At 41.1% G+C, this 14,855-nt stretch overlaps 1 protein-coding gene across 6 annotated transcripts in view; it reads right to left on the bottom strand.

Moving 5' to 3' along the window:
• The window catches only part of POU2F1 (POU class 2 homeobox 1), a 399,485-nt gene that overhangs the window by 12,280 nt on the left and 372,350 nt on the right, over positions 1-14,855 (bottom strand). For all 6 annotated transcript variants that reach the window (XM_055587185.1, XM_055587184.1, XM_055587187.1 and 3 more), the window contains 2 exons: positions 1,066-1,411; positions 457-545 (listed from right to left, as the gene is read on the bottom strand). In XM_055587185.1, the coding sequence (XP_055443160.1) occupies positions 457-545; positions 1,066-1,411 (435 nt within the window). The remainder of the gene's footprint in view (positions 1-456; positions 546-1,065; positions 1,412-14,855) is intronic.

Raw genomic sequence — 14,855 nt, forward strand, 5'->3', positions numbered from 1 at the left:
GTCAAGCTTGCCTGGGGATGGTTCTTGGATGACTATTTAGATAAATTTAGGAAGAAATATCTCCAAGCCTATATTGGAAGATAAATAGTAGCATAAAAGTGCCGGTTTCTTTTTCTGGTTTTCTGGCCACACTGTGCAGCCGGCAGGATGTTAGTTCCCTGACCAGGGATGGAACCCGCGTCCCCTGTGGCGGAAGCGCGGTTTTATCTGCTGGATCGCCAGGCAAGTACCATCCTGGTTTCTTAATACACCACACCAAGCATATTTCCTATTCTTACAAACTGACACCTCTATTTTTCTTACAAAGCTTTTTATAGGAACACATTCCTGGTCCGCAGGGTAGTCAGCTTTATCAATTCAACTATCTCTTCACGTCACTTTCACCTATAGCAAAGCAGACTCCTTCCATCTAAGGAAAGAAAGAGAAAGTAAAGTAAGGGAAGCAATTCTGCTGACCTTGAATAGTTGCCAGTGTGCTGTTGCTCATCAGAGCCGGGCTGAGAGCACCACCGAGGGGTCCCGGATTGAGACTGAGTAAGGCACCTCTGAAAGACCAGAAGAGCAGAGACATTACCACAACGCAGACACATGTGTTAATCTGACAACATACCCAAGGGGACAAGAAAAAGGAAAATACAGGTGGGAAGTATACGGGAATATGTGTTATTCTTTTTATACTCTTTACATGGTGCTTCCAAGTTACTGCTTTCCTTGATGCTCACTTATACAAAGCAAAGCACGGTTATGGTCCACACAAAATGTAAAACTTAGTCATTTTGACTCTTTGAGTTACTTTGTTCTCTTTTTTCCAAAGCAAGAGAAAAAAATGACAGAGAAGAGAATATATTTACAACTAATTCTTGTTTTTTTGATGATATAAACTCTAGTCCAACCGCAATCAATGTCCCTGTGCTACTACAGAGCAACCTATTTCAAAGAGATTATGGCTTTAAAGGTTTTCTGCTTTTGCATTTAAGATAGTGTTGAAAAGTATTCCCTATGAGTAACTCTAGGGATGACCTCCGAGTTGTTTCTCAGATGTAAACAGGTAAGAAAGCACCTTACCCAGCTGCAAACTGTGAGGGTGCCATCAGGCCTGGGTTTAGTCCTGCAGCAGCAGCCATGGCAGCGAGACTGGCATTTGCTGGCAACTGGGCAGCTCCTTGGAGGGCGGCAGCTGCTGCTGTTTGCAACCCTGATGCTGTCACCATCACCTGGCTGGTCCCAAGAGGAGAGGACAGAGGAGCGGAGGTGGCCTGTGTGGTGCTGGTCTCGCTGGCGCTGGACGCCTCGGACGTGGCGGCTGAGGCGGAAGGGGAGGGGCTCAGGGCGGGGGAGGTGACCGCCGAGGGGGCCGGAGGCGCCGTGGAAATCACGGTTGCAGTGTTGTTGGAGGTGGTGTCTGTAGTGCCTGAGAGAGAAGCACACCGGACAGTGACCTTCTGGAACAGTTTTTGGAAGGATGGTTGCTTTATTCAGCCATACTCTAGATTCAGCTGCATCACCTACCATCCAGTAACATGTCCTTTTCTATTAAACTCGTTCAGTGTTTCTATGGAAATTAACCACAAAAACAAACATTGTAAGAACCAAAGCCATGAATCCTACTTTAAGAGGCGAGAGTAATAAAGTAACCCTGAAACAGAGAACATGGCTTTTCAATTCCAATTTCCTATTAAAAAAAAAAAAATCACAGAAGCTCTAACTATAGAACACAACTGCTCTGGAGATATATGTATAAGAAAAAAATCCAAGCTTCTGAAAAGCATTTTCATTTAGAAATCTGCTTAGTCTCTTTAGAAAAATCAAAACAAAGGAATGAAATCAAGAAAAAGATGTATATTTTTCTAAAATAAATATTAATAACATTTACAGAAATAGTACAAAAATAACTAAAGGCATATGTCTAGAAGTATAAAAGACTTCAGAAATGATATAAGAACTACACCAATCAAAATAAATATTTCAAACCCATAAACATATTAGAAAAAAGATCTATATAAAAATTTTCTCTGTGATAAAATCTGTCACTAAGCTATAGAAGACTCTCTTCTCTATTCACAGCTGTATTAAAAAATTAGTCAGTTTTGTTCTTTTAAAACCTATGCTGAAGCCTTTTTCTGACCTGTACTAAGAACACCTAGAATTCAACTCTCATCATTTTACTGTGAAGAAACGTTTCTTTCACATATCACAGTTCAGTTCGGTCGCTCAGTCGTGTCCGACTCTTTGTGACCCCATGATTCGCAGCACGCCAGGCCTCCCTGTCTATCACCAACTCCTGGAGTTAACTCAGACTCACGTCCATCGACATGGTGATGCCATCAAGCCATCTCATCCTCTGTCATCCCCTTCTTCTTCTGCCCCCAATCCCTCCCAGCATCAGAGTCTTTTCCAATGAGTCAACTCTTCCCATGAGGTGGCCAAAGTACTGGAGTTTCAGCTTTAGCATCATTCCTTCCAAAGAAATCCTAGGGCTGATCTCCTTCAGAATGGACTGGTTGAATCTCCTTGATGTCCAAGGGACTCTCAAGAGTCTTCTCCAACACCACAGTTCAAAAGCATCAATTCTTTGCTGCTCAGCTTTCTTCACAGTCCAACTCTCACATCCATACATGACCACAGAACCTTTGTTGGCAAAGTAATGTCTCTGCTTTTGAATATGCTATCTAGGTTGGTCATAACTTTCCTTCCAAGGAGTAAGCATCTTTTAATTTCATGCCTGCAGTCACCATCTGCAGTGATTTTGGAACCCAGAAAAATAAAGCCTGACACTGTTTCCACTGTTTCCCCATCTATTTCCCATGAAGTGATGGGACCGGATGCCATGATCTTCGTTTTCTGAATGTTGAGCTTTAAGCCAACTTTTTCACTCTCCACTTTCACTTTCATCAAGAGGCTTTTGAGTTCCTCTTCACTTTCTGCCATAAGGGTGGTGTCATCTGCATATCTCAGGTTATTGATATTTCTCCCCGCAATCTTGATTCCAGCTTGTGCTTCTTCCAGTCCAGCATTTCTCATGATGTACTCTGCATATAAGTTAAATAAGCACGGTGACAATATACAGCCTTGACGTACTCCTTTTCCTATTTGGAACCAGTCTGTTGTTCCATGTCCCATTCTAACTGTTGCTTCCTGACCTGCATACAGATTTCTCAAGAGGCAGGTCAGGTGTTCTGGTATTCCCATCTCTTTCAGAATTTTCCACAGTTTATTGTGATCCACACAGTCAAAGGCTTTGGCATAGTCAATAAAGCAGAAATAGATGTTTTTCTGGAACTCTCTTGCTTTTTCCATGATCCAGCGGATGTTGGCAATTTGATCTCTGCTTCCTCTGCCTTTTCTAAAACCAGCTTGAGCATCTGGAAGTTCACGGTTCACGTATTGCTGAAGCCTGGCTTGGAGAATTTTGAGCATTACTTTACTAGCGTGTGAGATGAGTGCAATTGTGCGATAGTTTGAGCATTCTTTGGCATTGCTTTTCTTTGGGATTGGAATGAAAACTGACCTTTTCCAGTCCTGTGGCCACTGCTGAGTTTTCCAAATTTGCTGGCATATTGAGTGCAGCACTTTCACAGCATCATCTTTCAGGATTTGAAATAGCTCAACTGGAATTCCATCACCTCCACTAGCTTTGTTTGTAGTGATGCTTTCTAAGGCCCACTTGACTTCACATTCCAGGATGTCTGGCTCTAGTTCAGTGATCACACCATCGTGATTATCTGGGTCATGAAGATCTTTTTTGTATAATTCTTCTGTGTATTCTTGCCACCTCTTCTTAATATCTTCTGCTTCTGTTAGGTCCATACCATTTCTGTCCTTTATTGAGCCCATCTTTGCATGAAATATTCCCTTGGTATCTCTAACTTTCTTGAAGAGATCTCTAGTCTTTCCCATTCTGCTGTTTTCCTCTATTTCTTTGCATTGATTGCTGAGGAAGGCTTTCTTATCTCTTCTTGCTATTCTTTGGAACTCTGCATTCAGATGCTTTTATCTTTCCTTTTCTCCTTTGCTTTTTGCTTCTCTTCTTTTCACAGCTATTTGTAAGGCCTCCCCAGACAGCCATTTTGCTTGTTTGCATTTCTTTTCCATGGGGATGGTCTTGATCCCTGTCTCCTATACAATGTCACGAACCTCATTCCATAGTTCATCAGGCACTCTATCTATCAGATCTAGGCCCTTAAATCTATTTCTCACTTCCACTGTATAGTCATAAGGGATTTGATTTAGGTCATACCTGACTGGTCTAGTGGTTTTCCCTATTTTCTTCAATTTAAGAATGAATTTGGTGATAAGGAGCTCATGATCTGAGCCACAGTCAGCTCCTGGTCTTGTTTTTGCTGACTGTATAGAGCTTCTCCATTTTTGGCTGCAAAGAATATAATCCATCTGATTTCGGTGTTGACCATCTGGTGATGTCCATGTGTAGAATCTTCTCTTGTGTTGTTGGAAGAGGGTGTTTTCAAGGCAAACCATTCAATATCACAGTAATCCAAGTCTATGCCCCAACCAGTAACACTGAAGAAGCTGAAGTTGAACGGTACTATGAAGACCTACAAGACCTTTTAGAACTAACACCCAAAACAGATGTCGTTTTCATTATAGGGGACTGGAATGCAAAAGTAGGAAGTCAAGAAACACCTGGAGTAACAGGAAAATTTGGCCTTGAAATACGGACTGAAGCAGGGCAAAGACTAATAGAATTTTGCCAAGAAAATGCACTGGTCATAGCAAATACATCACAGAGCTAGGAGGAAATCAGACCCCATCTACTTCAGTACTGACTCTACTGTCCCCATTTCCTATCACGTTACATGAAAGTGCTATGTAGTCTCTGAATGGTTCAGGTAAACATACCTTTCTTACTGTTAACTGAAAAGGGAGGATTTACTTACTATTCTTTCTGTCCTTCTCAAAAATATAAGATGATTCCCTCTTCACTCGTGCTGTCCATAAGTACAAATTACATCTTTGTGGATATTATTAATCACAATATCATCATTCAGTTCTAAATCTATCAAATCAGTTTATGTCACTGGGCTATTGAAGCTATGTTGGCTCTTATGTTTGGCAGATTCAAACACTTTTCCACTTTTTGACACTCTTTTCCTAAGATGTGCACACTGTTCTGTAGGAAGGTAAACGTCTTTTCTCATTTCTCTTCTGCTGCTAGTAAATTTCAATCTTTTCTTGACCAATTTCTCACGTTATCTAACTTGATTTCACTTATGGGCACTACTTTCTTTTCAAAGTTCTGAGATGAAATCGCCCATATCTTGAGGTCAAAAGCTTAAAGTGACATTTATTTCACTCTTTCTTCACTCTCCACAGCCATTTTTAGACTACTCAGCATCACTTTCTTAAAATCCCACATGTATACAAAGAAAATCTGAATAATTTCATCAGTGAATTTAAGATAAGCTAAGGGACAAAGGCAGAGGAACCAGAGATCAAATTGCCAACATCTGCTGGATCATGGAAAAAGCAAGAGAGTTCCAGAAAAACATCTATTTCTGCTTTATTGACTATGCCAAAGCCTTTGACTGTGTGGATCACAATAAACTGTGGAAAATTCTGAAAGAGATGGGAATACCAGAACACCTGATCTGCTTCTTGAGAAATCTGTATGCAGGTCAGGAGGCAACAGTTAGAACGGGACATGGAACAACAGACTGGTTCCAAATAGGAAAAGGAGTACGTCAAGGCTGTATATTGTCACCGTGCTTATTTAACTTATATGCAGAGTACATCATGAGAAATGCTGGACTGGATGAAGCACAAGCTGGAATCAAGATTGCCGGGAGAAATATCAATAACCTGAGATATGCAGATGACACCACCCTTATGGCAGAAAGTGAAGAGGAACTCAAAAGCCTCTTGATGAAAGTGAAAGTGGAGAGTGAAAAAGTTGGTTTAAAGCTCAACATTCAGAAAACGAAGATCATGGCATCCGGTCCCATCACTTCATGGGAAATAGATGGGGAAACAGTGGAAACAGTGTCAGGCTTTATTTTTCTGGGTTCCAAAATCACTGCAGATGGTGACTGCAGGCATGAAATTAAAAGATGCTTACTCCTTGGAAGGAAAGTTATGACCAACCTAGATAGCATATTCAAAAGCAGAGACATTACTTTGCTAACAAAGGTTCATCTAGTCAAGGCTATGGTTTTTCCAGTGGTCATGTATGGATGTGAGAGTTGGACTGTGAAGAAAGCTGAGTGCCGAAGAATTGATGCTTTTGAACTGTGGTGTTGGAGAAGACTCTTGAGAGTCCCTTGGACTGCAAGGAGATCCAACTAGTCCATTCTGAAAGAGATCAGCCCTGGGTGTTCTTTGGAAGGAATGATGCTAAAGCTGAAACTCCAGTACTTTGGCCACCTCATGGGAAGAGTTGACTCATTGGAAAAGACTCTGATGCTGGGAGAGATTGGGGGCAGGAGGAGAAGGGGACGACAGAGGATGAGATGGCTGGATGGCATCACTGACTCAATGGACGTGAGTCTGAGTGAACTCTAGGAGTTGGTGATGGAGGCCTGGCGTGCTGCGATTCATGGGGTTGCAAAGAGTTGGACATGACTCAGCGACTGATCTGATCTGAAGAGACAATGACTCCAGAAACCACTCTAAGTAGTTTTTTCTGGTTTTATCTTCCAACCACTTCCCAGGTGGCACAATGGTAAAAAATGTGCCTGCCAAAGAGACACAATCCAATAATGCCAATCTCCAATGAGACATAGGGGACTCAGGTTTGATCCCTGGGTTGAGAAGATCCCCCGGAGGAGGAAACTGCAACCTACTCCAGTATTCTTGCGTGGGAAATTCTGTGGACAAAGATGGGCTACAGTCCACAGGGTCTCAAAGACGCAGACAACGGAGCAGCTAACCATACACTCCGGCGTCCTCCAGTCACATTCTAAGTGTCTTCAGCATGAATGTCCCATGAGCACTAGAGTACAATAACTTAGTAAGAACTTCAAATTATTTCTCCCAGTCAGTAAATCACATTTTAATCAACATATATCTTTTATGTATATTCTTAGCAACTCAATTACTTGGGCAATTTTGATCAGGGAATTGATGTTTGCTGAGCTTCAGTGTCCTCAACAACAAAATAAGATGCCATCATCCACCTCACAAGGTTAGCAGGAAGCTACCTGCAAGAATACATAGTGTTTGGCATAACCTCTTGCTTCCCATCTCATCTTTTTTAATTAAAAAAAAAATTAAAAAATGATTTAGTTGGTTTAAATATTGCTCAGGTGTACAGCAAAGTAATTCAGTTATACATACGTCTGTATCTATACATATATTCCCCTCCATTCTTTTCCATTGCAGGTTATTATAGGATACTGAATATAGTTCCCTGAGCTATACAGTAAATCCTTATTGTTTATTGATTTTATATATAGTAGTTAGTATCTGTTAATCCCTATCTCTGTATTGTTATAATTTTAGTACATGTGCTGCCAAGGCAAGCACCCATCTCATCTTTAAAAAAAAAATAGATTTAGAGAGATACAATTTATATGCCATAAAATTCACCCAATTTAAGTATAAAATTCAATGGTTTTTAATATATTGACAGAGTGGTACAGCCATCACCCCATCTAGTTTATGACTGAAAAAGGTCCCTAGCGCCTATCTGCAGTCATGCTTGTTCCCACCAACAGCCTCCAGTTGTCTGCTTTTTGATCTGTAGATTTACCTTTCCCAGACACATAATATAAATGAATCACTTGATTTGTAGTCTTTTGCATCTACCTTCCTTCAGTTAGCACGCTGTTTTCAAGGTTTATCCATGTTGTAGTAGGAATCAATACTTCCTTTTGTCTTAAAAGTATTCCACTGCATGGAGAGACTACATGACATTTAATTCATTCACCAGTTGGTGGGTAATGGCTTGTTTTCAGTTTTTGATTATTATGAATAATGCTGCTATGATCATTGTGTAAAAGTTTTTGTGGAAATGTTTGCTGTTCTCTTGGGGGAACTATTGGGTAGGAAGGTACATTTATGATTAACTTTTAAAGACACTGCCAAAGTATCTTCCAAAGTGGCCATATCATTTTACATTTCCACCAACAATGCATGAAGATTCCAGTTTCTCCATATCTCCAAGACCTATCATTTTTGGTCTTTCTGATTATAGCCATTTAGTATTAAGAAGTATCTCATTATGATTTTAAACTAGCATTTCTCTGAGTAATAATGTTGAACATCTTTTCATGTGCTTATTAGTCATTCTTATATCTTTGATATAATGTATCAGTTCAGTTCAGTTGCTCAGTCCTGTCCAACTCTTTGTGAGCCCATGGACTTGCAAAGGCTTCCCTGTCTATCACCAATTCTTGGAACTTACTCAAACTCATGTCCAAGTTGGTGATGCCATCCAACCATCTCATCCTCTGTCATCCCCGTCTCTTCCCACCTTCAGTCTTTCCCAGTATCAGGATTTTTTCTAAGGAGTCAGTTCTTTGCATCAGGTGGACAAAGTATTGGAGTTTCAGCTTCAACATCAGTCCTTCCAATGTATATTCAGGACTGATATCCTTTACGATTGACTGGTTGGATCTCCTTGCAGTCCAAGGGACTCTCAAGAGTCTTCTCCAACACCACAGTTCAAAAGCATCAATTCTTCAGTGCTCAGCTTTCTTTTTTTTTTTTTTTAATTTTTAGACAGGTTTATTTATTCACTGCTTTTAACCACTAATTAAAACTCTAGTTTAGCTCTTGCATGTTTTCAAAATGAAAGAAAAATTTAAAACTGAATACTTCAGTATTTAAAACACATATATTTATTCTTGCAGTTTATAAAATGACAATCTCTTTTTCCATATCCACACTGAAATTCTGGCCCACTGAGTTAAAAATTAACATTTTATATGGTGCCAGTATTTCATTAAAATACAAATATATATACCATATTTTCCTTTGTTACCTAAGTGCCAATACTAAAACCTAATTTTTACATGAATATACATCTGAAACAGTAACCCCAACTTTATGTTGCTATTCTAAAACAGTTTGATATTGTAACAGTTTTTTAAGTTCTCTAATAGTGTTAAAGCCACTTAGACAAGATTTCACCAAAATCTTATTTTTCTTTTAAACTGATGACAGAATTGGCTTTATCCTTCTGACATATAGACTAAATTCCCAATTTACAGCTACATAAATCCAAAATCACTGCAGATGGTGACTGCAGCCATGAAATTAAAAGACGCTTACTCCTTGGAAGAAAAATTATGACCAACCTAGATAGCATATTGAAAAGCAGAGACATTACTTTGCCAACAAAGGTCCATCTAGTCAAGGCTTGGTTTTTCCAGTGGTCATGTATGGATGTGAGAGTTGGACTGTGAAGAAAGCTGAGCGCCGAAGAATTGATGCTTTTGAACTGTGGTGTTGGAGAAGACTCTTGAGAGTCCCTTGGACTGCAAGGAGATCCAACCAGTCCATTCTGAAGGAGATCAGCCCTGGGATTTCTTTGGAAGGAATGATGCTAAAGCTGAAACTCCAGTACTTTGGCTACCTCATGCGAAGAGTTGACTCACTGGAAAAGACTCTGATGCTGGGAGGGATTGGAGGCAGGAGGAGAAGGGGACGACAGAGGATGAGATGGCTGGATGGCATCACTGACTTGATAGACGTGAGTTTGAGTCAACTCCGGGAGTTGGTGATGGACAGGGAGGCCTGGCGTGCTGCAATTCATGGGGTCACAAAGAGCTGGACAGGACTGAGCGACTGAACTGAACTGGACTACAGGGAGATCCAACCAGTCCATTCTGAAGGAGAAGAGCCCTGAGATTTCTTTGGTAGGAATGATGCTCAAGCTGAAACTCCAGTACTTTGGCCACCTCATGTGAAGAGTTGACTCACTGGAAAAGACTGATGCTGGGAGGGATTGGGGGCAGGAGAAGAAGGGGACGATAGAGGATGAGATGGCTGGATGGCATCACTGTGCCGATGGACGTGAGTCTGAGTGAACTTCAGGAGCTGGTGATGGACAGGGAGGCCTGGAGTGCTGCGATTCATGGGGTCGCAAAGAGTTGGACACGACTGAGTGACTGAACTGAACTGAATTTAAAGCTCTGTAAGCAAATCCACCATTTCTACTTCCCTTGTAAAGGTGAGGTCCTTACCCTCTGCCCAAGATACCATTAAGGTATACTTTGTGCATAAACAGAAATGTTTCAAATTGGTTTTCTTCATATGTGTACAAGCAGGTTTAAATAACAGAAATATGCACTAGAAAACAAAGACATACCTAATTTTTAGAGCCAGAAAAATGTTTAAGTTACAATATAAACATTACTGGAAAAGGAAAATAAAACCAGCAGGTGGGCTCATTTCTACATAATCCTTCCTTTGTAAGATAAATATTCCCTACAGTACACTTAGTGGGTTTTACTTTTTAATAGATAAAATGAATATCTATACTTTGAAATGCAAAAAAATATAAGAATTAAAATTTAAGGCCAAGTCTGCCCCTGTTCATGATTGGCTGCTTGTCCAGAAAGACCTGGGTCCCTAGGTATGTTATCCGCTCTCCAGGAGCTGATTGAAGCCGTGCATGTGAAATTCGGAAGGATCTAGGAGGAACTAAATAGTGTGGAACACAATAATACGATAAGATGTCAGTCGAGAATTAATTTGTTTTCCTGCATGTATATTCTTCGTAATTTCAGACAGCCCTTAGCTATGACGATCATGGCCTCATCTGAGATCTTGTAACACTGGCCGAAATGATATCTTTGAGTTCTCTGCATTTCGACCCCAGCTGTTTTGAGTCCTTCATCAGTCAGTTTGTCCTGGTTGCCTACATGAACTTTCTGAAGTAAAGGACAGTGAGAGGCAACTGCAATAATAGAGGTGTCAGAAAGCTGTTTGCACCTGTAAGCTGTATACCTATGAAGTCCAGGACATTTAAATGCTAGAACACATACGCCAGTATCAGACATACTGCGACAGTCAGAAATGCTGATTTCAATTCTATGTTGACTTCTTGGTGCCATTTTTTCCAATAATTCATCAGTGACCTGCTGACAACTACTAAGATGCAGCTGCTTCCGAAACTGGAAATCTAAACAAAGGTCACCACGCCAGTACTTGCAAACCAATGACGCAGAAAGGCAACGTTCACCCAGAGATAAATTGGAAAATATCTTGAGCAGGATGGAGGGCGGGAGCTGGTTGATATCCGGGGCGTCGGGAGGCGGCTCCTTGTGGCAGTTGCCCAGCAGCTCCGGGCCCTCCGGACAGTGGGCGTCGTCGCACTCGGCTGCCCGGAGGCCGAGGGGGAGGCGCCCCCGGCTCAGACCGCGTCCCTGCCAGCCTCCGCGGGGGGCCCTCCCGGGACGGCGGGGAAGCGCAGGGCTGCTTACAGGGGGTGCAGGCGGGGACCCCGGCCCCCTTCCGCTTGCGCACCATCTCAGGGGGCGTGGGGGGCTCGGCCAGCGGCGCCTGGAAGGGCTGAGAGGTGGCGGGCGGCGCAGGCGGGCCCACTGGCTCCGCGTGGGCCCACAGGAGGTTCTGGGCCGGCTACTCCTGGGCAGCGGCAGAGGCCGGCCCCCTCATCTTTCTTTATAGTCCAATTCTCACATTCATACATGACTACTGAAAAAACCATAGCTTTGACTGGACGGACCTTTGTTGACAAAGTAATGTCTCTGCTTTTTAATATGCTGTCTAGGTTGGTCATAACTTTTCTTGCAAGGAGCAAGCATCTTTTAATTTCATGGCTGCAGTCACCATCTGCAGTGATTTTGGAGCCCCCCCAAAATAAAATCTGTCACTGTTACCATTGTTTCCCATCTATTTGCCATGAAGTGATGGGACCAGATGCCATGATCTTCGTTTTCTGAATATTGAGTTTTAAGCCAACTTTTTCACTCTCTTCTTTCACTTTCATCAAGAGGCTCTTTAGTTCTTCTTTGCTTTCTGCCATAAGTGTGGTGTTATCTGCGTATCTGAGGTTATTGATATTTCTCCCGGCAATCTTGATTCTAGCTTGTGCTTCATCTAGTCTAGCATTTCTCATGATGTACTCTGCATTTAAGTTAAATAAGCAGGGTGACAAAGATACAGCTTTGATGTACTCCTTCCCCGATTTGGAACTAGTCTGTTGTTCCATGTCCAGTTCTAACTCTTGCTTCTTGACCTGCATACAGATTTCTCAGGAGGCAGGTCAGGTGGCCTGGTATTCCCATCTCGTGAAGAATTTTCCACAGTTTGTTGTGATCCACACAGTCAAAAGCTTTGGTGTAGTCAGTAAAGCAGTAGTAGATGTTTTTCTGGAACTCTCTTGCTTTTTTGATGATCCAGTGGATGTTGGCAATTTGATCTCTGGTTCCTCTGCCTTTTCTAAGCCCAGCTTGAACATCTGGAAGTTCATGGTTCATGTATTGTTGAAGCCTGGCTTGGAGAATTTTGAGCATTACTTTGCTAGCGTGTGAGATGAGTGCAATTGTGCAGTAGTTTGAGCATTCTTTGGCACTACCTTTCTTTGGGATTGGAACGAAAACTGACCTTTTCCAGTCCTGTGGCCACTGCTGAGTTTTCCAGATTTGCTGGCATATTGAGTGCAGCACTTTCACAGCATCATCTTTTAGGGTTTGAAATAGCTCAACTGGAATTCCATCACTTCTACCAACTTTGTTCAGGGTGATGCTTCCTAAGGCCCACATGACTTCACATTCTGGATGTCTGGTTCTAGGTCAGTAATCACACCATCGTGGCTATATGGGTCGTAAAGATCTTTTTTGTATAGTTCTTCTGTGTATTCTTGCCACCTCTTTTTTATCTTGTCTGCTTCTGTTAGGTCCATACCATTTCTGTCCTTTATAATGTATATTAGATGTAATGTTATTACATATTAAGATCTTTTGCCCCTTTAAAAAACCAAGTTGCTTATATTCTTATTATTGAGTTTTAAAAATTCACTTATTTATTTATGTATTGAGGCTGCACTGAGTGTCTGTTCTTTTGCGTGGCTGTCTCTAGTTGCAGCAAGTGGATGCTACTGCTCCTTGCGAGGCACAGGCGGCAGTGGCTGCGGCTGAGTTCGGTGGGCTTACTGCGGCGGCCTCTCGTTGCAGAGCACAGGCTGTGGTGCAGGCTTCAGCAGTTGTGGCTCCTGGGCTATTCAGGGCAAGGGCTCTGTAGCTGTGGCACACAGGCTTCGTTGCTCTGAGGCATGTGGGATCTTCCTAGACCAGGGGTTGAACCCATGTCCCTTGCAATGATTCTTATACATTGCACCAGGAAAGATAGTCCCTTACTCTTGAGTTCTAGGAATTTTTTTTTTTTGCTGAGTGAACTCCCTGGAATTTTTTATACATATAGGATGATGAAGAAAAAAAGACAGTTTTAACTTCTCCCCTTTCAAACTGGATGTTTAAAATTATTTTCCATTGTTAGGCTGGCTATAACTAGACTCATTAGAAATCTGTCAGAGCAAACATTCTTCCTTTGTTCCCAATGTCAGGGGGGAAAGCATTCAGTCCTTCCCATTTAGTATGCTGTTAGCTGTAGGTTTTTCAGTTGATGCTCTTTATCAGCTTAGGAAGCCTTCTTCTATTCCAGATTTTTTAAATCATGAATGGGTGTTGGATTTTGTCAAATGCTTTTTCTGTATCTGGTAAGATAATCATGAGAATTTGGTCTTCTATTACTATGGTGTGTTACATTAATTTATGTTCAATTATTAAGCCAACTTTTTATTCCTGGGACAACTCCTTGGTTATGTATAATCTATTTTATGTGTTGCTAGATTTGACTTGTTAAGATTTTGTTGAGGGCTTCTGTGTACATTTTCATGAGTGATATGGGTTTATAATCTTTTTCTTACAATATCTTTGTTTGGCTTTAATATCAAGGTAATACTGGCTTCATACAATGAGTTGTTCCACCTCTATCTTCTGGAGGAGACTGCTCAAGAGTAACTCTTACTTCTTGCTAAAATGTCTGATAGAATTCACCGTTACAGCCATCTGAGTTTAGGCATTTCTTTTTGGTTCATTTACTTGTTTTAGGTCTTTTAAAGGTTTTCTATTTCTTGTTGAGTCAGTTTTGGTATTTCGTGTCCCCCTCAAAATTTGTCCATTTCATCTGAGTCACCTAATTTTTTGGGCAATAAGTTGTTTATAATACTTTGGTATGCTCCATAATGCAGCAATTCTACTCCTAAATATATACTCTAGAGAAATGAAAACATATAACCAGTAAAACTTGTAAATGCATACTCATATCAACAGTATTGAAAATGACCCCAAACTGTAAGTAACTCAAATGACCATCAACTCGTATAATAAACAGAATATGGTATATCCATACAATGAAATACCACTCAATCATTAAAAGGAATGAAGTTCCAGTATTACTCTGCAACATGGATAAACCTTGGAAATATCCTAAATGGAAGAAGCAAGACGCAGAAGGTCATGTATTATACGACTCCATTTACATTTGTCTGAGACAGGCAGATCCACAGAGACGGAGCAGACGAGTAACTGCCATGGGTACTGGAGGAGTGAACAGGGAGAGACTGATAATAGCTATGGGGCTGCGCATGGTTTATTATGAAACGTTACTTTGGAATAAGAATTTGAGGCAGAGCATGTTTAGTTGAGATTATTAAGGGCTGTGGAATTTTTACAAGTTCTTAAGACACATAAGAATAGGTATCTTCCTGGAGCAGTACAGTCATGATCATTCATTTTCTATTCTAGAAAAGTTTACCAGAAATGTTGAATTTAACTCAGGAACACAATGAAAAGAAGTTAAATTAACCAATCATGAGGACTCCAAGGAGAAAATCTTTAGAGAGTGCATTAGATAAACTATAAGATATTGAA

The sequence above is a fragment of the Bubalus kerabau genome, chromosome 6 (genome assembly GCF_029407905.1).
Source record: "Bubalus kerabau isolate K-KA32 ecotype Philippines breed swamp buffalo chromosome 6, PCC_UOA_SB_1v2, whole genome shotgun sequence".
Lineage (NCBI taxonomy): Eukaryota > Metazoa > Chordata > Mammalia > Artiodactyla > Bovidae > Bubalus > Bubalus kerabau.